The sequence below is a fragment of the Telmatherina bonti genome (assembly GCF_933228915.1).
Source record: "Telmatherina bonti genome assembly, chromosome: 15".
NCBI lineage: Eukaryota > Metazoa > Chordata > Actinopteri > Atheriniformes > Telmatherinidae > Telmatherina > Telmatherina bonti.
This window is the reverse complement of record NC_136613.1, coordinates 20,691,835-20,718,046: the sequence shown is the minus strand read 5'-3', so window position 1 is coordinate 20,718,046 and position 26,212 is coordinate 20,691,835. Positions and strand designations below refer to the sequence as shown.

At 39.0% G+C, this 26,212-nt stretch overlaps 1 protein-coding gene across 1 annotated transcript; it reads right to left on the bottom strand.

Annotated features, from left to right (window-relative positions):
- Nucleotides 1-672: 672 nt before the first annotated feature.
- On the bottom strand, nucleotides 673-23,710 carry cobll1b (cordon-bleu WH2 repeat protein-like 1b). The gene is made up of 14 exons (XM_079254631.1): nucleotides 23,529-23,710; nucleotides 23,241-23,315; nucleotides 9,607-9,795; nucleotides 7,877-8,081; nucleotides 7,570-7,795; nucleotides 7,214-7,258; nucleotides 7,031-7,125; nucleotides 6,617-6,850; nucleotides 6,350-6,479; nucleotides 3,852-4,077; nucleotides 3,650-3,735; nucleotides 2,079-3,523; nucleotides 1,126-1,233; nucleotides 673-1,044 (listed from the first exon to the last, which is right to left on the bottom strand). Exons 1-13 carry the CDS (start codon nucleotides 23,567-23,569, stop codon nucleotides 1,147-1,149), a joined length of 3,084 nt encoding a protein of 1,027 aa, XP_079110757.1. The 5' UTR covers nucleotides 23,570-23,710; the 3' UTR covers nucleotides 673-1,044; nucleotides 1,126-1,146.
- Between the last annotated feature and the right edge of the window lie 2,502 nt (nucleotides 23,711-26,212).

Below are 26,212 nucleotides of genomic sequence, written 5' to 3'. Positions count from 1 at the left end.
AGAATATAAGTTTCATCAAAATGGCTTGTTGCATTTTTTTTTAATTTTACACACACAATATTATATATACATTATATATATATATATATATATATATATATATATATATATATACATACACACACACACACACACATATACACTTTTTTTTTCTCCATTTAAAAGTTCAGGAGCAGTTCCACATTAGATCCCAAACTTTTGAGTAGTGGTGTTTAGTATTTAACAACTAGCTGCTTTATAACAGCAATGTAATTTTTCCAGGTTTGGTGCATATTAGGCATGATGCGAAGTGAGTCTGTTGTCCATGTCAAGATGCAAAAGAAAAAAAAAAAGTTTCCCATGTTCCTCTTGAAGTGGACCTCAAGACCAACATTCTGGGTTCAGGAGCAGGACTCTGGGTTTACTGTAATCTTAAATGTTCTTGAGTTACAAATCAGAGTGCCAATGGGAATGACAGCCTGTTGTCTGCAGGATATAAGGGCAAAAAAAAAATAAAACCAGGGAATAATTCCTAATGCATATATGAAAGCAATAAAGACACCAAATTTGACAGCATAAAAGCTTTATTCATAACATTACTCACTGATGAGAACCAGTGTTCTGTACACATCAGTTTATTCCTGCATACCTTTAATCAGAACTTTGTGATACTTAAATATAGATCTGAAATATAATCTAATATTTATCATATTTCAGACCTGCCTTCTCATAAACCTCCAGTATAATTCAGATATCACACTTTTTAATAAACCCAATAATATTACAGCTCTGGGAAAGATTCAAATAATTTATAGAACTGTTCTCATTGTAGATTGCTCACAAAACCTTGCATTAAATGCACAACACTGTATCAAATAAAAGAGAGGCAATAAAATACATAAGAATAATGATCCAAAAGAGAAAGTATAAAAAAAGAAAGGCAGAAAGAAAATATGTTCGCTGGTGAAGACCACTAAAAGGAGGGACCACAAAAGAGTTTCTTCTTCTGTGCGATGAAATAGAAAAAGGTTCTGGAGAGGTCCAAGTGGACAGGGTGAGCACCTTCTGCAAGTCAAAAAGAAAAGATTAAAAATTTAGATACAGTATCACAAGTTGTTGCATTTTGCTTGACTGTGGGTGATTTACCACCAAAGGATTGAGGCGACACTACGGGCTGCCATCTCCGATCTTCTGAACAACCTCCTCGCTGTGGACTGTGGAAGCATCACTCTCCACCTCTCTACTGTCACAGTCCTGTAATGTTAAACAAAAACAAACGAGAAAGAAAAAGAACGAAAGTATAAAATCACTGGATCTCTCACTATGTCACACACTAAGAGAAACACAATGCTGGACAGTTCCCAGTATTTATTTCAGCTACTTTCTTATATGTGTAAATAAAACCAAAAAAAATCTAAAAAAAAAAAAAAAAAAAAAAAAAAATCTAAAACCCCAAAAGAAAAAGTAATGCTCATGTCCTCATAAACAAACAGTAAGACATTGACATAATCTTCCTTCTGCATGTATTGTAGATAATCTACATCCGCATTCATGTGAAACAAGCATTTTCATTTAAGGACGTGTATTGTATTACACTGTTTATATTTACACTAAAAACAGCTTCTGCTTATCCTGCTGATTTGAAAAGTGTATGAAAAGACATTTTCAGCAATTATGAAGAATAGTCTTCATAACTGCATAAAAAATGCGTTCTGCTTTGGTCTATGGCTAAAACTGTCATTTGTGAAGCTGACAGAAAGCCCTGGGAAAGGCTTGAGAGTTGAATCAGCGTAAAATCCTAAAACGTTGACGTTGCAAGCAGTTGCCATTCTTCTATGCAGAATACAAAATATTAATCTACTTCTATGAAGTGCATAATGTTCATAGAAATCTCCACCGTTCAGTGTGCCTACTAAAAAAAAAACCAAAAAAAAAAACCTAAAACATCACAGCACATACAAAATAGAAGACAAAAACAGATTGCTTTTCTATTTAAGCATTGTGTCTGTCAGCTGAAATATGATAAACTGCCATCTGTGGTTTTACTGTAGTTAATGTCATATGTTAATGTCAGTATGTGACACTGTATCAGAACTAACCTTGAGTTTAGATAATTCTTTCGACTCTATGACTGATGAGTGACTTGTAATTGGAGAGACAGGTGATGGCACAGTGAACGGAGGTGACTTTGGGCCATGGGAGAGCGACTGGCTCTGTTTCACAGCAGAGGACACCGCCTGTGCAAAGCGGGATGGAGTTGTAGGAGAATAAGGTCTGGGAGCTGCAAAGCTCCTTAATTTCACCAAGCTTAACCCTACGTTTGGCTCCCTTGCTGGCAGACTGCTTTGCCTTGTCATTTGCTTGAAGGTTACATTCTTGTCATTCTGTTTGGTGCTCAGCTGGACTTTAGTGGCCCCTGCTGTCTCCTCTTGACACTGCAGGGGAGGTGGTGGAGGAGGGGGTGGCAACGCTGCTCTTTCTACATTCGCTTCAGTCTCCCTCAGAGGAGAGCCAGGAGTGGAATTAAGACTTTTCTCTGCTGCTGAAGTCACATAATACCCAGGTGTTTTTTTGTGCTGTGCCAAGCAGAAGGGAGCAGGCTTAGGTTTTGTTGCAGGTGGAATTTTCATCTCCTTGATCTCTGCTGGTGAGCCCGCTTGAGACGCCCCATTAACCGAGGAGGGGAGCTTTTCTGTGCCATGTAAACTTGCTGGTAATGAGGAATGAGTAGGTTTGGGTGTACTTCCATTTACAGTGTGTTTCATAGACATAGTAGAAGAAGAAGAAGTAGTAGTAGTGCTAGTCAATAAATCTTCCCTGGGTGAATCACAATTCAGCTCACTTTTCTCTTCGGAGACTTCTGCCTGTACCCTTTGTCCCACTTTCTCATCTAAATCAAGAGAACAAATATTCAGTCCCTCTGCTGAAGCTTCAGGAGGTGTTTCCAGTGTCAGTGCAACTTCAAAATATCTTAGTTTCTCAAGAGATCTCTGTGGCACAACAGTGTATGTTGTCATCCCCACTTTGGGGATGTAGTCCCGCGTGAGCTCGTTGGAAGGCTTGGGTTTTGGCTCAGAGTCTGTAGCAAACATCGATGGCACTTTTGTTACGACAGGGGCACTTGGTGCTGAGTCTTGGCATGATGAGGTCTCTGAGGTGGGGGATGAGGCATGTCTGAGGTCAGGGGGTTCCAGCTCCTCTGTCAAAGTGGCCATATCTTTTTTCTCCACTGCTTCACAGAGAGGCGAATCTGCAGATGAAAGAATTTGGTCCATAAATTCTGGTGGCGGCGAAGGGAACCGGGGGAAATCCGTTTGGACTTGAGCGTCCTCTCCAGGGGGACATGACGTGCTGGTGGTCACAGAACTCTCCAACCCGCCTGTCAGCTCCCGCAGGGTTTCAGTGTTTGCTTGAACAGAGGCCCGCACCTCTGTTACAGGCCGATCGGGACCGCTGCCACAGCGGTCACCTTCAGCGTTGTCAGCGATAGACTCTTCATAAACAGGATGCGGTATGACATCTTCAAATGGAATTTGACCATTTTCTGTAGACAAAATTAATTTTTAATGGGAGACAGATGATGTCTTTAAGAACAAGATATGTATTATTGTTGCAGAATATTTTAAAACCAGTATGAAGAATCTTCCTTTAATTTAAGGGAAAAACTCACCAGTAACTCTTTGTTCTGAAGGGTCTGTGCCATCAGTTTCTCCCACAACCACAGGTGCAGAATCATTCAGTGTGCTCTGTAGCTTACTGCAGAATAAAGAAAACAAGTGAAGACTTAACAGAACTACTCTTACTGATAAAAGGAAAATTAAAAAAAAAAAGAGACAAAGCTCCTTCCTCAGCGGCATTACTTAAGTTCGTACTTGCCATCTGAGGACAGATCAACTGACTGATCTTCCCCACTGCCATCCACTGACATTGTGCTCTCTGTCTCGATATCTGGGGAAGTGGAATGTAATGAGGCTTCAAGCGACAGGTTGAGGCTGTTGTCCTCTCCCTGGGTGCTACTAGCTGCTGCAGACCTTACAGACACGGTTGTTGTCTCCTCCTGCTCCATTATCTCCTCTAGTGTGCTGGCAGCTGCAGTTGCTATAAAACATCACAGATGATGGAATCAGAAGGGTTAAATGTGCCATTGTGCTTTATATAACCAAGGAAAAGTGTTGGCAGTATGTCATATTACACACACACACACACACACACACACACACACACACACACACACACACACACACACACGCACACACACACACGGGATGTTCAGGGCCTCAGATGTTCAATTGACTTTTACGAGTAACAATTTTGTCCAACTGTTAATTTCCAATACCTGAAATAATTTTGGTTTCTTTCCTCCCCCCCCTCCTCCACCCATGAAAAAAAAACCGGGAAAAAAAAAAACGAAAGAAACCAAAAACATTTCAGGTATCTCAGACGTCAGTGGTTGGGCATCTTGGTTCTTGCTCACATAATCTCAGCTTTACAGTCATTGCAAATGGAAAATTTAATGTCAGAAGAAACTTGAAAATAATTTCAAATCTAAGACGTGTGGATAAGTTCACATATGAGCTTGTTGTGCTGCAAGTGATGACACAGCTTAATGATGATCATGTGTGCGGCGATAGACGTCAAACTCAGCATTTAAGGTTGGCTCAGAAATGTGAGAGCAACGCTGCGAGTGGTGCCAAACAAATAAAAATATCCTGAAAACTATACCTGACATCTCTCATATTTTGACATTTTGCGTGAGAGGAGATGAAGCTGAAGAGTTTGATGTATAATGTTTGCACGTTATGTAAAGGTTGTGTCATACCAGTAATTCTTTCATGACTACATTCCAATGACTAGCAGCTAAAGGAAGAACATCACAAAGAAGCAGAAGGCAAGAGGCATTTCAAGGCTACTTAAACAAAACTGGCTGTTTCCGGCTTCTGATCTTGATACATACGGAGTCAGAAGGGGTAGTCAAGGAAAAAGCAGTGGAGGTGAGTCAGCTTTGTGAAAATGGTTAGAAATGCATAACAGGATGTTAAATACATACAGACTGTTGTAAAACTGTGGGATTCCATCAGAGAGATATGTTGGCAGTGAAAAGATGATGGGTCAGAGACATAGGTCGGAGAAGAGCCGTGACATTACATAACAGCAAAATAAGAAACAAGAATGACACAAGTTAGGAAAAAGCAATTAAACAGAGTCAGCAAGAAAAAAGAAAAAAAAAAAAGAGTGCATTGTATGAAAATATTGGATATTTTAGATTAAATCCATTATTATTGAAGTGTACATTTTCAGCAGGAAAGAATTTAAAACATAAAAATAAAAAATATTTGACATGATATTGACTGAATACATGCAGAGGTACTATTCTAATCTCAACCTGTAGAAAGATTGAAGAATTTCCTGATAGAAAAAGTTGAATAAATTAAAATAAGCAGGGTCTCTGGATTCATTGCACAAAGGTAGCCGTAGTATCTGGATTTAACTTTCAGCACCGAGCAATGAAAACTAAACGTCACTGTAGATATAATAACTAATTTGTCAATATACAACAGTACATGACTGAATACCATTAATAGATGTGAACTGGACAATGTTCTCCAACCTTCTTCTTATCTTCAGAGCTCTAGTGAATAAGGCAGCATAAACCAAGTGTTTAACCAAAACTCAGTTAAAATATTTTGACATATTTTAGGTTTTATCTTTTAATTATTGTGTATACAGGATTGGTGGAGTTTCCCCTAACAGGACAAAAGGGTCCAATGTGTGTACACAATCACAGGAAAGAATGTGAAAACAAGGTGATTCAATTGGGGGGGAGAAAAAAACCAAGGACTTTCTAACCAATGCAAATTTAAAATAAAACAAAAATAAGTTTTTAAAAAAAAATTGTTCTAAACATCTTATTGCTGTAAGGAAACGAGCAGGAAAACTAAAGGCAGTTGAAAAAGTTAAAGCAGGCAGGACAACAAGCTTCAAAGCTGAATGTATTAAGGAGCAGTATTAATAACTTCCACACACAACCAACGCACTGCCTTTTTCTTATTTGCAAAATAAAAAATAAATTACTTAGATCAATAATGGCAATATTTAAAAAAGACCCATACGTCCCAATATTGGTGTCTTCCAACAGTGATAAAAAGGTTTGAAGTAAAGCATTTCCCAAGAACCACCACTAGGAGGTGCAAGACTCAAAGAAAATAACTACAGACAAGCTGTTAAACCTTCACAGGTCAAAGTACATTTTGGATCAAATTTTACTTTACATATTGAGTGCTAAATATATAAATCTGACAACCAATTAAACTTTGTGATTGGTCTGGAAAATGGATAGGAACTTGTGATAAACATAATTAAAAAAGCACACCTTGCAAATTCTCATCTGGACAAACTGGTTCTTGGACAACAGCACTTGGAGATGTTGGGGGTGGAGGAGCCTTGCGTTTGATTCTCTTTAGCGAGGATTCTGCTGAGGATCCTCGACTAACACCAATGATCTATATGACAAGTTTAACACATAATCAATGCATAACAACAAAGAAATCATGTGAATTGTCTTTCTATCGTTTCAACCAACAGTTTAAACCCAAGGTGAGACATCCCAGCCTGACTCTTATCTCACCACTCCACTCACCTGATCATCCAGTTGGGGATTAGGTTCAGAATTGATTCTCCGACGGGTGCTGAGGTCCGTGTGGCAGCTCTGAGACACAACGATTGGGGGTTGGGGTGCACGCCTCTTCTTCGGCACATCAGCAGAGATAGTGGGAGAACCAAGTGGAGGCGAGTTTGAGCAAGGCAGTGCCATACTGAGGGGTCGAGGCTTGCTCACGAGTACGGGAGAAGCTGGGGCACTGGCTGTCGTTGGCTTTAAAAGAACAAACATCCAATGAGATGGTGATAAAGAGCCAGTTTCCAAATAGCACAGTGAACATTAACTAATGGCAAACAAAAGCAAAGCAAACTTCAAGCGAACATTTACTTTGTGACCGAACAACAACTTTGCAATATGAGCGAATGTAATCGACAGTGACTGGAGAACATTTACCTGCTCTGACTTTTTCTTGCTTTTTCGAAACATGCTGAAAAGGCCTTTATCCTCATTTTCTTTCTGGTTTTTATCTTTGCCTGGTGTGACTGCTCCTGGAAAAAAGAAAATTACTGTAATTACTGAAAATAAGAAATATGGCAGCTCTGCTGAACACAGTCATAGCATGCACCAGCGAAATACCTGCAGATGCTGGTGAGCTGGGGCACGCTGGAGAAGCACATTGTCCTAAAAGACAATAAGCTTGAGATTTAGTGCACAATGCAAGGCAAAGCAAGTTTATTTGTACAAAGTGCTTTACATAGAACATTAAAAGCATTACAGGTGGTGCAAAGAAGGTATTCAGCAACAAATAGCAAAAATCACAATCAAAATCATAAATATAAATGATTAAAAGCAATATAAATGAAAAAAAAAGTGGCATACACACACACACACATGAACTGAAAGTTGAAGAGGTTCAGACTTAGAGTTGTAAACAAACAGACATTAAAACGTTAAATCGTAAGGTAACAGGGTATGATCATATTGTAACTTACCTTTTGTGTCCCTTGCATAAACCTCCCGTATTGCATTGTCATTAAGTGAACTGGACAGGTCGAGAGGGACCAGTGACTGGACATCTTTCAGCAGAACGGTAGTCTCTGTGTTAAATTCACATTTCTCACAGATTGCTGGTAAGAGTTCAGCGAGTGGGACTCGGGGATTTACTCGTAATATTGTTTTCTGGGTTTTTTTGTAGTTGATCACCATGCGAACAGTTGCCTGGAACACACATGAGGAAAAGCTTTTATAAGTCTTTCTGTGTAATTAAAAGAGTCGTGTTTATCAGTCTTGACAACATACTTCTGGCATCTGAGGGCCTGTCTTCTTATTCTTATCTTCTCCTTTTGGTTTCAGAAGGATCTTTTCTGCATCCAAGGTTCCAATGAGAGCATTGGGTTTGAGCTTGATGTTGTTCCTGTTGGCAGTGACCAGCTCTAAGGTGTGGCTTGACGGGTTCAGGTGATACCTTGCACAAAGGGTCACCAATAGATCCATTACAGGTTTGCTACAAAAAGGTCACAGGACAAAAAAGGGAAATGTTTAGAATAAGAAAATAAATGAAAGAAATCTAATTGTGAAACCCTTTAAAATTTTGATTAAAAACTCAAATCTTCTAAAAAACACCTTTCAACTGTTACTTAAGTAACAATAAAAGCCTTCAGAGTGGCATCCTTTTGTAACTATGGCCCACAATGTTAAAATTAATTGCATAACTCACATAATGGTTGATAAAATTAATTTGACCATACTTTTATCCAGATTTTTTAACTGCTTTTTAGGGTCCGAGTTATACGTAGTGTAGCTCATAAATATTCATTTCTTTCACCATTAAGATATTTATTAATTTTCATTCATATTCTAATTGTGCTCCTTTATGCACAAAAATTTATATCACCCATTAATTTAGATACTTTATCTCCCTCTAACAATTTCTCACACAAATATCAGATTTTTATTCCAAATAGACAAAGATTTCCTCAGTTCTTTCTCAGCTCTTGTATTGCCGCTTGTTCAAGGTATAAACTTCTCGTGCATTTGAGCTGGGATGGAACAGGGTAGGACAAGGTGGGATGTGTTACTCTGAACATTGTTTTGAAATTGGTTTAGTTTTTTTGGGTTTTTTTTTTTTTTTGCATGTGCATGCAAAATTTGTATGAAAAATGCATCACATATAAAGTCTGAGTGATGACTAACGTACAGTAAGTAGAGTAAAACAGCTTAAAGAGTAAAAAAAAAAAAAAAGTCTAATTGCTTTTTCTTTAAGGATGAACTAGTAAATCAGAGTAGATTTAACTACTTTGTAAAATAGAAACGTATTTAAAATTCTGGCACATTCATTCAAATAAAGTCTGCAAGACGGTGTGCAAACAACACAAAGCAGTTAATTGTTGCTCGGGATTTCCCGACACATGCAGCTGAGGGATTCGTTGTTGAAAACTTCACAATCTAAGCAGGTTAAGAAGGAAGAAAAGAAGATAAATTTAATCTGTTCAAACCAGGCAAATCTCAGTCAGAGGTGATACTGTGTGTATGACAGAGCGATAGCAATATCTTTAGCAAAGTCCTTTAATGTCAATTTTACTCTGGAAACCTTGGACATGGAGGTAACTTCATGCTGACACATGCTGATCTGATTAGATGGTACAGTCCACGTTTAAGTACTTAACTGGGTCATTACAGCAATGTGGCGTGCAAAAATGAGATGAGTCACTGAGTTTGAGAAACATGTTTCATCAGGTCAAAGACTAAAATAATGAAGAAAAATGCAATTAATGTTGCTCAAGCACACATATTAACTCAAACCACAACATTGGGCCACCCCACCCATCTGACTCAGTCTGATAAAAAAAACAAAAAAAAACTAGACGTCATGTGATGACCTAATATGTCATCAGTCTCATGATGTGGAGCTTAAATGTACAAAAGCAATGTGGTGTATTTGCTGAAACTGCAGACATATGGAGATGTGCGCGATCATAAATACATCATGATTTTGAAATGGTGATGCAGATAAAGTGGCGTACTGGTACCTTCCATGAACCACAGTCATCTTTTCCACTCCGTCAGGCAGAACCACGGTCAGTGAGAGCTCTTTATCAATCATGTTCTCCTTCTGGTCCATGTTTAAATGAAGGTTTCCAGTGTACCACTGGGAGAAACCTGGACAATCCTGCTTCTTCAGTCCTGGTGGGGATGGGGCTTTGCTTTTGGTTGACACCCTGCAGTTGAACAAAAAAAAAAAAAAAAAAAGTGTCAAGCATTCTCACATTTGCTTTGCTATTTGATTTAGGTATTTTTTTCCTACTTGTGCATAGGCGTGCATTAAAAAAAAAGATGCAACGTGAAAAGATTTGTGCCACCTCTGACAAATATTCTGCCAGAAATTTGTTGTTTCCTTTACATACTGCAGAAAATTTGAGAGTTCAAGTCCACTTTACACACAAGTCACATGACAAACAAGTGGACAGATTTACTCAGTGAGCCTGAGGGGAAAAAAAAAAAAAAAGGCAGAGAATGGACAAACATGCAAGAGGCAGTAAAAACACAAGGTTTGGTCCTTCATTTCAGTCACTGCTGAATCTTTACGTGGGGTCTTTACATGGCATGTCCGCCTGAAACAGGCCTTTGTGTAAATCTCTGGTTACAGCTTGGACTTTATCAGTTCAAAGCATGACAAGAACATTTTAGGTTTGTTTGGTTTTGCAGGAGTTACTTGTAATTTGTTTTCCTGAAAACTATTGGGAATGGAGGTGTGGGATAAACCAGCAACAGGTATCAAACTGTACGGACTCCTGCAAACACACACACACACACAAAATATACATCTACGTCACATCCTGGCATTTTCTAAGACTGGTTTGTAAGCTGGCCATCTGTTGCACACATGCATGAGAAATCTGTGACACCAAGTATATGAGATAACCACACCATGTCCTAAATGCAGTGCTTGGAACTATTAACAAGAAAATGTTTTCCTTTGAGCAGGGTCATCATTATAGGGTGTACGGATTAACTGAGACACGTATTTGTTTTGCATCACCATTTGTCTGACACGGAAAACAGCAGATGTTGTGACAAGAAACCAGTGTAAATAACAGATCCCATCTTCAGTGAGCACTGGGACCACAAACACTGGAAACATTCATGTGTCATTTCATTCAGTCAATGTGCTCTCACACACACACACACACACACACACACACACACACACACACGAAAGGTTTCTGCAGAGGCAGTGTTCTGAATTACGGCCTGCAAAGTCTCACGTGGGGGGACTGCTTTTTCACACAGAGGAATCCAAGCAATGCAAGGTCACAGGCTCCACTGAGGCACATCCACCAAGGACTATTAGTATCGCTATGGGGCGGATGCCCTTAAACACTTTGAAAATTACATAAATAAAGATACAAACACAGCAAGATAAACAGTTGATCTAAATCAAATTATGACAGTCAATATATTCATTATATAACAATGTATTATATAAACGGAAAATCCTGATGAACTAACAGAGATTATGAATATATTTAAACAAACAACAGAATAATGACTGACTATAATGGCAAACTAAAATGAACCACTAATTCAGGAGCACTGTTGACCATAACGCTAAGGCTAAGACGGGCAAATAGTTTAATAATGCCACTGCGGTATCAACCACCAAGTCCTCTCACACTCAGATCTGAAAAATGTTTGCAATAAACAGTATTGTTACCGTATTTTAGGACTTGTGTTCTAAGGCAAAATACAACAATAAAAGAAATAAATAACTGATTTTATGATGATTACATTGTTTATAGAGTTTGTTTATTTTACATGTCTTTTAGTAAATATGAAACATTAATGTCATATTCTACTATAGCAACTGCAGCAGTCTATAAAATCCATGTGCACTGCTTTAGCTCAGCATATGATCATTTGTCAGTCAGACTACAGGCGGAACAGTAGCAGAGGAAGTTACATACAGTCAAAGTATTTCAGGTAGGGCGTCTGCAGAAGCTGAGGCAAATAAGCAGAAAGCAGTGAGAACGCTTGAGCCAAGAGCAGCAAGAGATAGCACAGAAATATCATCCAGCAAGTCCATTTCATCTACGGTCAGGAGTTGTCTAACACAAAGATTTTGCATTGTCTCTTCTGATGCAGTACAAGTTACCAAAAAAAGAAAAAACCTGAATAGAAAAAGAAAAACTTTAGAGATGTACTTATATAATAATTCCAGCAAAAAGCTTGCTTACCTCACTTAAATCTTTGGATTACACCAACTATCCCCAAATCCATAAACAATCAGTTTGTGTACAAAGTCCTTCCACACTGCTGCAGCACAAGCTGCTAAACTTTTACATGCTACGCAGAGTAGAGTGCAAACCAGACCGATGTCATCTGGTAATTCAAACGCGCCATGAGAGACATGGCGCTTAAAAACAATAAAATATTCCGACAATCTTTTTTCTACATTACTTTTAGGACAGGTTAGATACTGTAGCCTTCAGTTTATTCACTAAATAAGCACATGCACACTTATCTTAGCTCAGTCTGGTAGACATTTGTTTGATTTATTGTCAAAACAGTGTCAAGAAATTCATTTTAGAAGTTTGCCACATTAAAGTCATCCGTACCACATAATGAGGATCCTTTTCAAATGCAGTTTCATAAACACTTTAATGCTGCAGATTACTGTAAACATTTTTATCTGTCATAATTTCCACTGAATGAATCTGGTTTAACCTGTTCTAATGTCAAATTTCCAAAGAGGGAAAGAAACTGACTCACCCTAATTACCCCTGACTGAGCTCTGATCTACTCAAATGTAAAGTTTCAAGGTTTGATGAAGCTTAACCAAGAGATTAATCAATTAAGTCATTTAACCTTTAACCCAAATAAATTCTTGTAATTCTGAACTGGTGAGGCAAGTCAACTTGTTACAAGAGTGATTGATTTAAAAATTCAAGCCTTCAATCTGACTATGTCAGTGTGTAGATTTTAAAAAACAAAAAACAGCAGCAGATTTTTTTTCTTTCAAAGAAACAAAATAAAAAATATGAAGAAAACATCCTTCAGTACAGTAAGTATCATTCTACCATTCCGTCCTACATGAATGCTGAGCACGTTCCATGTTTCCACAGTGTGTGTGAGTGTGTCTCACAGTTGAGACAAACTTTGACCCAATCTGCTTCACTTGAAGCAAACATAGATTTCTCTTTTTATACAGTTTATGTGTTGCCTCTATCTGACAGTGCTAAAACCCAGAGCTGGGTTTTGCAGGATCCAGAAGGGAGCGTCAGATGAAAAACTTCTCCCAAACAACAAACTGTTTATGTGAAACCATCACAAACAGTTTCACTTTGAACGATGTGCAAATGACAACAGAAAAAACAAGTTGAGCAGAATTTCATACTGTGACCTGCAGTGGGTGCAAAGTCCTGATTACATCAGCTTCTCTAAGTATCTAAACTTCCCATTTTCCCACACATTGTTCTGAAAAGTAGCTCTGTATTGTTTAAGGTGGTTTTTAGATCCAAAACATCATTTTAGAGACAAAAACAAAACCTGAAACTCATGTCAGGACAAAAAGAAAGACATAACGTTGAAAACATTTCAGAATGAAAAATCTTTTTCTGTTGTGAAATTTGTTGTAATTAACTAAAATGGTGCAATTCTTTTTAGCTCTCCGTTCTCCGTTTCATTGTAGTTTTTTTTTTTTTTTTTTGTTTTTTTTTTTTTTTTAAAAACAGGGCTTGTCGTGTTCCTCCTGTACTCCCAGATTGCCGGCTTTAGCTTTTGTGCTTGCTCCTCACCGCCTCTGTATATTTAACTTTGAATTCTCCAAACAGAAGGTATTTAATAAATTAGTGTGGAAAAATAAACAGCGGCTATGTGTCAAGTTCAGGGTCGGCCCAGTTTATACAGCTGCTTCATCACGGAAGACTTCCTAAATCAAGACTCATCGAGCAGTTGACAGACACAGAGGGTTCCACCCAGGCATGCGTTTGTGTTGCTAAATGAGAGGGAGACATGCTGCAGCTTGACTGTGCTGCTGCCTCATTCGCAAGCTTTCCCTGGGAGGTCTGACACTCACAAACAAGTCCATTCAATACTGCAGAGCATGCTTGATCATAGACTGCCAGGAAATAATAGGCCTGTTGTCAGTTCTTACACTTTGTCATAGGATGATCTTGTGATCTTTACTAGAAGAAACAAATGTGCCATGGTAAATAAACAGTGTACGCTAAGCTCCTTTGTTAATCTGATCTTCCTGGTTTCACTGTAATCATCAGTCTGCGATTGGAATATTAGCAAGGCTAAGACATGTATGAAGAATGGATGTAACCTGTGACGCAGATATTTAAAATCTTCTCTACCAAACACATGATAAGTTGCTAAAAGACATGTCTGATACTTATGGAGATAACACATTCAAATCACTGAATTTACCTAATGAGGTTTAAAATAGCTGCTGAAATCCTCCAAAAACCAAGAAAGCGAAAGCATAGTTTTTGCTCATGCAAAAATACCTCAAATACTTCATTGATTAGGTGTGAAAATGACAGAATGACAGACATCAGGAGTGTGTGGAGGGGGGGTGGGAAGTATGCTTTATAGGAAGTTAAAAAAATGACTAAAGCTAAAAATGAACAGAAGTCAGCCAAGTGAACAAACGATGGAAAAAAGTCATTCTTTCATTCCACTTTGCAGGTGGCATTCCTTTCATCAGAAACACCTCTGCATTTCTGGGATGTTTCCTCAGAAATGCAGAATTAAAAGCTAAACTGGATCCTAGTAGTGAAATAGCTACAGCTCTGGGGGAAAAAACCCAGACAAATTCAGAAGTGTTTAGCTCCTCTGAGGGAGAGAGAAGATGAAGGATTAACAAAAATGCCTTCTCTGGTATGCTAGCAGCTGCTGGGTAGCAGGATGGCCCCTTGGGGAATGGTGGGTTCTTGAACAAAGAAACAAACAAGTCACCCCCCCTGCTTTCTATTTTCTAAAATTTCTTCAGTCACACTTTCAGACAACACCCTGATTATTTTAGGAAACAAAAGCCAAAAAAAAATTAATGCTCCACTGACCAAAATACCACAAAACTCCACTAGTAAGAACTCAGCAGCTTTACAGTCACCTATACAGGCCTAAACACGCCACTCTGCAGCAAGTCCAGCACACCCTCCACTTCAAGTCTGAACGCACAGACACTTTGTAGCCTGAGAGCAAAAAAAAAAGTACACAAAAGCATTTGAAGAGCCTCTAACACTTAAAGAGAGCTGTGCTGTGGCCTACAGGAAGGCAGGTGACAGATATGTTCTCCTCTCACTTTCCCAGCATTTCGGTCCATGCTCTTACCGTTCAACCCAACGATGTTCCCACAGCTTCTCACATCATCTGCATTCCTCTGTATTCTCCCATGAGTAGCCAGACAGACTAAACTCTGACAATATAGCTTTGAAATGCCCACCTTAATGCCACGCCCAAAGCTGTGACATCAGAAATCTGTCTCCTCTACCTAAATCCTGCCAGCCCCTCCGCTGTGTCTCCCTTAAAGCTCCAGCATGGTGGATTGGTAGCACTGCCCCCCCTGGTCATGGGCAAGAAGGTAAGCTGCTTTGCCTCCCTTTTGCAGACATGAACCTGAGGGTGGGGCCAGTTAAAGCAGCATGTTCACTGACATACCCTGCAGCATGTGTGCTAACAGCACTGAGACAAAGACTGGAGTTAATCTGCTCAATGATCATGTTGGAGCGTTCTGCTACTCATGCGGCTATGATGTAATTAACACGGTAAACAAACAATGGAAGTCAAGAGTCCTGACTCAGTTGTTGTCTTCTTACATGGTTAAAGCCATCTTGGGAGTCCTCTTCACTCCCTAATTTAATCAGGTGGTACTTTTGTGTTTGCTTTTCATAATGAAAGAAAAAAGAAAAACACTGCCAACGATTCAAAACCACACCTCGCTGGAGTGGAACTGGCTCACTCCAAAACCACCTCAGATGAGTTGTCAGTTAAGAAAAAAATATAATGATAGTGATTATTGTAGAAACAAAGGAATGAAACAAGTATTTCCAAAGAGCGGTTACTACATCTGTGGCAACATGTCCGGGGATCATTAAGTTATTTTACTTCACCTAAAGAAAGTTGGAAAAACTGGAGGAAAAAAAAAAATCAGTCAATGGTCACACATAATTACAGTTTAACTTTAAAGTTTAACTTTAAAACATCAAAACCAGGATCGACTACAAGATTTGCAACCACAAGAAGGAAATTTAATCCTTGCCTTCAAGGAAACATTTTATTTTGAGCTTTGCTTCTATTAAAGCGAAACAAGTGAAACAAAAGTTTCACACAACATGTTAAAGCCGCACCCTCATTCAGGAAACTATACTCTGCCTGGCTCAGAAGCAATAAATCTGACTTTCCATTGTGAAATCGCCAGCTCTTCATCACTCGCTCCACACTTTTACTTAAGAATGTGCAACCCACGCAGCAAACAGCATCAGACGAGAAGGAGGTAAGACACCAACTGGTGTCGGAACGTAAGAGTAAACTCTGAACTCAGCACTGCCCACATAACTATGGCCAGGATCAAAATGAAATCCTCCCCATTTGCGCAGCACATTTACTGCAAGTAAACAATGTAGCAACACATAATTTATAGTCGTGTACATTAGGAATGGAGAAATTCACCGATTTGAATCAGAGGTGCAAGACCAGATTAAAACACATGCAATGGACGCCGGATTAATCATGGATGGATGGATGTTGGGTTAGTGTTGTCACCACTGAGTGAAGTATAAAGTCCAGTATATGATCAAAAACACTGATTCCCTGCCCAATCAAACCAAGCCCCTCCGACCATCCTGTCTGACTGCATAATGGAAAAGATCTCAGCTGAATTTCACCTAAGATCTCACCAAATTTCACACCCTGAAATGAGGTGGGAAGTGAGTAGTTACTGTATGAGCAGGGAGCAGGTGCCAAACAGGAGGGATTTTGTTAGATTACAGGGATGGACTGAGAGAACTCTCTAAAGTAGTCAGTGTTTTGTGTTTGTGGCAAATAAACTGTCAAGCCAAACTTTTCAAATGACCTCTCAAGAAGTGGAACAGACTGAAGATTAAATGTGCCAATCAAACAGCGACGAGCGGGCTGAATATTCTGTCCCGACATTCAGAAACACATGACAGCCGAGCCCTCGGGCCCTTACATCTGTGGTTGAAGGCATGGCAGCACTTTTTCTAATGAACTCCTTCTGTAATGTGACATCTCTTTGCAAAAACAACATGGAGACTGAAAGAAAAGACACAGCTGAGCAACACGTAGACAAAAAAAGAATTAGTTTTTAACAAGTTCTTACCTTCGGGCTGCCCAACACTGACAATGATCTCAGCTTGTTAGTTGCAAAGAGAAGCATGCCTACACATTTAACAGCCCTGCTTTATTACATTGTAGATGTTTCGCAGTTGCTGGTCGGCCGTTCCTGCTCAGTTACGGCTCCGACTGCAAAGACTTTTTTGTCCCAACAAATATTTGACACCCACATACAAGCAAATAAAAGCCAGGCTGAAAAACTGCTAAAGTTTTTTTTTTATGTTTTTGCTGGAGTTTATCTGTCTGTTTATCTATGCAGAACTACTGGACGGATGTTAATTTTTTTTTTTTTTTCAGAGAGTGTGTGTTGGTCTAACTTAGATTCCACTACATTTTGGGAGGGATCTGGATCACAATCTGGATACAGGAGTTGTTTTTTTTTTTTTTTTTTAACAGTTCTTTATCATTGCGAGACTGGGCCATTTTTATTGTATATACAAATAACTTCACAATAAACAGTCAGGGGGCTTGGCAAAGAATGCAGGAGAAGTTGCCAACAGGTTTTACAAGATATCAGAGTTTTAATATTGTGGATACTCTGATCAGAAACAGGTACAAATAGGGGATCTTTAGAATTTCCATCACTGCAAGAGAACAAATTAAGATATAAACACACAACAAAGAATAAAAATATAGCCAAAAAACTGTTCAGAAAAACAGATTTATTATTAATAAATTGAGAAATCTAATAGTGTATACATATAAAATGAATGTAGGACTATTACATGGAGTTGAAATGAGCAACTTGGGGGAGGTCGGCATTCTCTGAGTGCTTTTCTAGTTTAAGAGAAAATACTACAGACAGAACTAAAATTAATTTCATTCTCTTTTCTTTTTCCTTCACACTGATGAATTAAAGCTGTGCGAAATACACTATTAGGCTTATTTACTACAGCAGTTGCTCTATTTATGTGAATACAAAGGAGATATTCCATTTCCATTTTCAATCATCAGAATACTATAATGCAAAATTTAAGAAAAAAAGGTTCCAGCAGAAAAGTTTCTAGTAATTTCTACGTTTACACAGAAAGTTTTTTGTATAACTGTATCGACTTTTTTACTCGATAATTTTGAAATCTTTTTTCTTAAAATGAAGTTTTGGTTTTTTTTTTTTACAAATCTCTGGAAGAAATCTCCACTTTGACAAGATTTACACATAACTTTACTGATTTACTCCTTTAGCTCTGTTCTGAGGGTTATTACAGCAACGTCTGCTCTTGATGTAAATAATCATCTGGTAAAGTTTAATGAAGAAATGTATTTATTCCTTACAAATATTTGTTGATTAACATAACTAATATCTTTTTTATTTCCTTATGCACCTGCAGTCTGTCCTCTTGTTTTGGGTATCACTGTTTATTTATCATTTTCTGAAAACACTCTGTAACTCTTATTCCCTTACTCTCATAATTTCTGTTTACAACAAATATGTTCCAGTATCCAGCTGGAAGTTAGATGTTATTAACATATTTAATAAAGAAAAGGGGAGGGTCGCCTCTACAGTCTCTACTGAGACATGCTTAGGCTATGAGCACCCAGCTAATCACTAGCCAAAACCAGTCTTCTTTCTGGTCTGATGAGAGCAGACACCCCCCTTAAGCCCTGAGACCTGACCAACACTGAACCTCCAGCCAATTTGATAAAGGAGCTGAGGATTTATCTTGGTATACCACCATCTGTTACCCACTACTCATGGACCATTGCAATTTGATAGCCACCCCCTGAACCACCCCACTTTCACCTTTTAGTCCTCCTTAAATCCTAAAACGATTCAACTCTTTACACTTTTATCCTTATGTGCTTTCTCTCTTACACCAGTACCCCCCCCCCACTCACACCGACTCTAATCTAACACACTCTCCTCCGAATCATTTAATCATATGTTTCACTTACAGTTAAGTTTTGTGTCAAAAACAAAAAAAAGAAGGCAAAGAGGTGGGGAGTGAGGGTTCCTGGGGAAAGACAAAACACAGGGCTGGAGGGACAGCTGGTAATCTGCTGAGAGGTCACTCACAGTAAACACAAGCTTTCTAAAGGGGGTCTGGAAAGGCCATTACTTTACAAGCAGAGCGGGGCGGAAAGATTAGCAAGCGAACGAGCACAGGGACCCCATGAGAACTTCCCACCTCCTATGTGTATCGTTTATTAGTGGGGGGGATAAACAAAAACTTTTTTCCCACAGCAGTTGTAGCACAAGCCTGGTTAAACTCTAATAGTAACAGGGTGTCCCAAACATCATCCCAGAGAGAACAGATGGACATTCGAAGAACTGAACTTGAACTTTCACAGCATCATGTCCACTTATCCTAATCTGTCCCATTTCGTTTTACCACTGCGCTGTCCTGCACTGCAGTATATGATGTAGGACGTGTTGCTGTACAGCAAAGGAAGCTAGCACCAAGAATATCTGTCAGCAAGTCAGATAAAGAGATTTGAGATTATCCAATGCAATTTCTCGACATCATTCTGGTAGCTGAGTTGAGGGTCTGTTATGGTACATTACCCCTCACCTTATCTCAGTGCAGCTCAAATATTTCCCCTCTAAACGTTGCACCATAGGAGACCCAGGGCTGTGCTGAGAAAAAACATACACAAACATAAACCAGGGAACACAATGCTTGTTTTTAGTATGTTTGTACATATTTTTATCCAGTTCTCAAGAGAGTGAATGTAAAGAGGTTGTTTAGATCTTCAGGAATTCTTTTCCAGTCACGGTAAGCATAATAACTCCACAGGGTCCGGCTCGAGCTCCACAGATAAGGTCCGGTTGTTCACTCTGGTTTCTGGTGACTTGACTAAATGTGTGCTTTTCAAAGAGAGACAGAGACTTAGATAAAATAACTTTGTGTGAGAGAAAGGCTTCCCTGGAGTCATAATTATCACTATCACACTGTGTCCCTTCATGTGAAACAATGCAGCATTGTCCGGAGCGGGGCATCTTTCAATGGCACAATAGCATGCTGTGCATCTTTTACTGATCACATGAAATGAGGTTTCCAAAGTAAAAATGCACACTGATCCTCCACTAAAGCAGCCCCATTAATTTCATTACTACTTATGTAAAAGAGAATATTCAATGTTGCACAGGCTTTGAGAGCAATAATCCAAAATATTAATGTGACTTCTCATTTACACTGAAAACAAGCACAACAGAACCACCCTATAATGTTTTTCTCCTCAGTTTGAGGAGAAATTTCACAAAACCTTGCCTTGAAAATAGAGACGCGTTCATGAGGTTAATTAGAAGTAGCAATCCTGCTGTTTAACGGAAAGCAGCACCTTAGAGGAGTAAAGAAGCCCAGCTGGACAGACAACTTCTGTGGATCTTGAATACAAACAGCTCTGCTTCTTACTTACTAATGATTGCTGTCAGTGCCAAAGTCCTCACTGAGTCCTCTGCTACGGCTGCCTGTTTGTGTCATGCTCTGGTTCATTAGCCTGCTACACTCTTTGTTAGCAATTGATAGGCTTCACTATATCTGGTCTTTAGCAATCTGATATCATGCAAAATTCAGCTCAGAAACTGGTGCAGCAACACCCAAATACGTGGGTGTTGCTGCACAGGCTTGAGAAAACATCCCAAGTGCATGCAAAGTGACAGTGCCATCTAGAGAATCATGCCATGGTGTGCAGTTTAGCTTTTTTTCTGACTGTAACTTGCATTTTGATTTGGTACTTGTTGAATAATTGCTAGAAATACTTTTCTCAGAGTCAGATTAGTTGAAAACTCAGCAGTGGCAGTCAGGACTGGCTGGCTTCTCGTTCTAAATATCTCATCTCAACAAGACAAACACTGATAATGAAGGTCAAGCAAATGGAGGCAATTTGTTCTTTTGTTGCATAATATGTTTGAATGTTATTGGAGATATGCAAAGTTTCCTATTGAAAGCACACAAAGGACTAATTCAAGGGATGTCATTGTGAATGTTGCGCAGGCTAAGAGTGGGAGGCATTCAACTGTTATGGCCTGGAAAAGTGCAACAACAGAAACAATGAGGGGCCAAGTCTTCCAGTCTATTTAGCCAGCATGCAATCAGGATCTGTGCAACAATTTTAATCAGACACCATCAAAGTTATCTAAATGAATATGCAGAATATCTATGCAAAACATAAAGAGAAAATTGAGGTACAATAGCCAAACTGTGCTTCATAAGATTCATCACTGTCCACATAGAAGTATGAGCTGGTGTTTACGGTCGATGCGTTGGCTTCACAATGACCACAGAGACAAGCCATTATTCCCTCCTCCCTGGATGTCGGCCATTATGTCTTTAGCCTTGTGAAGCAGAAAGCATCACTGAAATAAAACTTTTCACAATTGAAATAGACATTTTGCTCACTGTAGCGTGCGCCGTAATGCTAATTACTTTATTCCATCTGGTGGGAGGATGTTGTTGAATGATCCTCTTTATTTTGCCTGTTGAGCCTGTAAGATCTCAGTGGGCTCTCTGAGGGCAGTGTGCTGTCAACTAAATAATACATCATCCTAAATGAAGACAGCCTTGTTGTCTCTGGAGAGAAGTACGAGGAGAAAACACTGATATGCTCTGTTCTACTCCAGGCCCTGTGATTTCTGCACCTTGACTTTGCTCGACGTGCTTCAACTTCACATGCCCAAATTCTTTAAATATCTTAGTTCGTCTGTCAGTTTTGCCATAATATTCATCTGTACACTCATGCGAACAGCTGTGCCCTTGGATCGCTTGAACGCCTGGAAACAGCTGTGGGGATTCACAATGCCTTAACTAATTCCACATTCTGCCCTGAGGAGAGCCAGCCATGTGAGATCATGGTTTAAGGTGTGTCCAATTAGCAGGGCCAGCTTTGAGCTGTGTGCACTGTTAGAGGACTGCATGAAGATGCTTCTTGCAGCAGTGCAGCTTAAATATAATGTTTCTAATTCTTACTGATTGCAACGCCACTCTGCAAAGCAGTTTACACAGCCTGGAGTTAAATGATATCTGCAATTGCTTGTGTGCCAGCAACATCCCTGCTTTAAGACAGCCCGCCAAGTGTTTCTGGCAGGGTCTGTATTTGGATAGCAAATGAAGCATTGCTTTGAGGCTCGCATAAAATCTTTACATGCGACTGGATTTGAAAAAGAGACAAGCAGCAGGTTCCTTAACCCCAAATAAATGAAGACAGAAATAAGACAGAGAGTGTTTGTATGCCCCCCACACCCAGCAGCATATGGAAGAGTGTGGCGTACTTCTCCAAGTAATACTCAAACCACAGTGATTTAGGTAGTCTGCTACTCCCTACTGCCAAGAAGCGTGGCTGGGCTCTTGAGTTACACAATTCTTTTGAAATGTGAATAGAAGTCACCCAAAAAAAAAAATCTGTTTATAATATGCCTAAATAGTAGTTTAACAAATGGGAAATTGCAGTACTGCAGCGCAAGACTGGAAACTTTCCAGTCATCACGGAGCACTGGCTTAGAAACTATCGTATGCTCAAAGTCTCCATCGTACCTCAAATTTAAATCTCAAAATCTTGGCAGATTGCCTGAAAATGCCAAAAGAGTGAGCAGCGGCTGGTTGAAAAGAAAAAAAAAAAAGCCCTGGAAATTCACTCAACCTTTTTAATGATTCCAACCACTGGAATACAAGCAGCTGACATCATCTCCAACTTTGCAGACCAAAAGTGATGGGAAATTCCATCAAGTCACATCCACTCCCAAAACTTCTTCACTGAAATTGTGAATAACAAAATATCAGTTTCAAGTTCAGCAAATGCATGATTTCCACAAGATTCATCAGCCCCATCGAAGGGACAGTAGGGGGCTGAATGTTTTCCTTGCAAAATAGTTCCCATGACCTCTGCATATGGTTGAAGCAATTTCTCAGTAAAAACTCTGAGAGCAGGAAATGAGGAAAGTTCAGAGGTTGAAACGTCTGCAACAACTGTGACTCTGCTGAGACGTACTGAGTGCAAAGAATGTTAGTTGAATAAGTTAGTTGTGCAGCAGTATTATGTGACAAAAGGTGGCATGTCTACACAGCCGAGGAAACAGGTGGATGCATGGTGTCGCTTGTTGTTCCTATAGATAAGACATTTCCCAGGTGGAGATTTCTGACAAATGTATGCATGGTGTGGGGGAAAAAAAAAACAAAACAAAACAAAAAACTATTTTCTTCCAAAGCAAGGATGCACATAAAATAAAGTTTAGCTCTGTTTAAAAGCAGATTATTAATGCAGCTTGGACCAAAATGGTTCTTCAAGATCCAAGTTATGTTTTTCCCTCATTAAGAAGTACAATCACAGTTATTCCAGTTTTTTCCTTTAAATAGTCTGCTGTACATACCTCTGACCAGAGCTCAGCGGATGGGACTGGGATCCACGATCATCCATGACCAAACTCATCGGCTTAACAAAATCCCTTGGAGCAGTCCAACACAAACAAAAAGAACAATTCATTTCAGTGACAGCTGTAATGTGGTAAAAACCTTCTGACTTCAGTGACAGAAACGAGCAAACAGCGAAATGTGGGCGAATCCCACGTGAGGTTTTCAGTTTCTACATTTTTTTTTAACCGCTTCTTTCTTCTGGACAACGAAGACGCCCTGTTGGCATGATATTATATCGTACTTACAATGAATTCAGTTTATTTCCGAAGCAATTGTCAACTTCCATCAGTCTTCAAGAAGGTGTAGACAGCAACAGACGGCTTCTGTTTGTACCAGTAATGTCACTCTGGAGTGATTTTTACGCCTTTTCCAGTGACCATTCCAGTGTGTTTCATCCTCTTTTGTCCTTCCTTTGAACTTGCTGTGGTCAGATGTGTATTATTTCCCTCCTAACGCCGCAGCCAACGCAAGTCTGCCAACTTTTCATTTGGACATCATCGCCTACATCGCACCGCGTAGCTGTAAAATGGGGCGTTTCTCAGCTTCTCGCCATCAGAGCTCCAGTGAAAACTTTGATCTGATAAAGGTTTACGAGTTGGGGGAGAACATGTAAAGTAACAGCTCTGTGCAGCTATGCTATTTAAGATGACTCAAGTAAATACGTGTATGTCGTGTTAAGAAAAGTTGGAAATCGTCAAAACACGTCGGTGTTTACATTTTGTACTTCCTTTCTGCTTTGTTTGTCCACAGCGACATCACGTGGTTGATGGTGCGAACTACTACTCTCTTCTTCGTTTGTGTTAAAATTTTTAATTATATATCATATCATGTCATGTCATATAGCAAATGTCAAATAAACTTACTGACTTGTTCAGTTACTATTTTCTTAACTTTAAAAAAAAAAAGATTATTGTAAATAAATAATCGAGATGTAATCATTGACCTGTCACTGCTTTTAGGATCGTTCTATGCTGATTCCATTTTTAAACTGAAAATCATGTAATAATATAAAAACTGTCAAACATTATATAATAAGGTTTCCTATGAGCAAGAATGAAAGGAAGAGTGTGAAAGATGATGGCAAAACCAGCATTTTTGGTTGTTTGGTGAAAGGAGGAAACTGGAGAGTTTAAGATGTGAAGGTTTTCTTCGAAAGTGATATAGATGTAGAGGATCAGGAATGAGAACACAAGACAGTCATAACATGTTAAATGTTTTTGAGAAAAAGTCTGAGAGGCTGGATTAAGATGGTTTTGGCATGTGCATTGAAAGGATTGGCAATATATCAATAGAAGGAGACTGAGATTGGAAGTAGCTGAAAGACTAAAGAGAAGAGTTATGTTGAAGATATCAATTTAGTTTCTGGTAAGAGATAAGGATGCGGAAGATATATGCTTTTACTGTGACAGTCAAATAGGACAAGATGGGGAGAAAAGTATTAATAGTTTTTCACACTTACATTCAATATTTATTTACAAAATTTTTTAACCACTGTTTAAATGCAAAGAATATGGTGTCAAGGAAGCAAGTTGCACTCTATTTATTGGGGTGAGGTTAAAGCTACTGGTGTTCACAAAACCACACAATAATGTACATTACATAGTGTATTTAGAATAGATTGGGATTATTATAGACCCTGGATTAATGTAAAAAAAAAAAAAAAAAAAAAAAGGTATGCATGGATTTATAGATTAGTGTGGGGGGCTAAAGCAAAGTTGTATCACCCTGTTACGACCCAGACTCTGCTAGGGCAATTGAGCCGCACAAAAGAAAAACCTGTGGCCAGGTGTACATGTGGACCAAGACAGATTTATTGTCCAAGGGGGAAGACAAGGCAAGAATAGGCCAGGAATGGCCTCAAAATAGCCAAACCAAAAGCAAAACAAGCCCGTAAAGTGGTTATCCAACAAAATACAGCACTGGTTTAACTATTCCATAACAAAAACTAACAGACATAACAGGACTGGATTTTATACAAAGTCAAAAAGTCCTTCCAGAACTACAACACGGTAGAGCCACAACACAGGCTGAGGGCAGACCACTACTGAGCCAGTGGCAGCCGTTGAATGAAAGACTCCTGGTGTCTTTTAAGTCCTGGTGATTAGTGGAGTCAGCTGAGTCCGGAGTTCCAATTATCCAATGGGCAGGGTGGAGATGAGCAGGTGACATGAAGGACCAATCCCAGCCAGGAGGCAGCAATCAGAGTTGTGTTTGAGCAGGAATCCCAGCTGAAGGTTCAGAATTAGTAAACTGAAAAACAATACAGGCAGCCGTAACACACCCCACATTCTTTGCAATTATGGAAGGCTGGAAGGTTACAAAGATGTTTAATATATTCATTAAAACAAACTTAACTAGAATTCTAAAATCCCTCAGAATAATTAAACTTTTTTAGCCTGTACACAATTTTCTCTAAATGCTTTCCTTTTTTTATAATGGCAGTTGCTCCTGAGAAAAAAAATATTTCGAAAGAAAAACTAGACCATTCTTTGACTGTTATGTTCTGTATCAAAGCAAGTTATCAGTTAAAAAGTAAAACTGGAAAGACACCATTTACATGAAAAATAAATAACAAAAAGTATGTGAAAACCAAAATTTTACACAAATATGTGCTACATAACATTTTAGTCCAAAGCTTTGATGATAATAAACTCTCTGGAAATACTACACATACATTTGCTGCTGTTCATGAGCACCAAAGAGATCAGACATTTATGCTGGCCACAAGGCTCATGGTTGCCTTTGCAATTCATCCTCTTAGTCTTTTCTGAGTTTTATATCTTTCAGAGCAAATAAAAGTCAAAACGTAAGCAAAAAATGTCAGCATTTCAACAGACTAGAAGTACATACAGGAACTGCTGTGTTTATGTACACAACGGTTGCCATAAGGTATAAGTCTACTGAAGTACGAATCAGAAGCACGCTCCTT

Bases quoted from the DNA above. Each gene is read 5' to 3' on its own strand.
- cobll1b (XM_079254631.1), bottom strand. From the start codon at position 23,569: ATGGAAGTTGACAATTGCTTCGGAAATAAACTGAATTCATT. The intron at 8,082-9,606 runs GTACCAGTACGC...ACCTTTTTGTAG, and splicing joins ATGACTGTGGTTCATGGAAG to CAAACCTGTAATGGATCTAT. The intron at 6,480-6,616 runs GTGAGTGGAGTG...CTTGTCATATAG, and splicing joins ATCCCCAACTGGATGATCAG to ATCATTGGTGTTAGTCGAGG.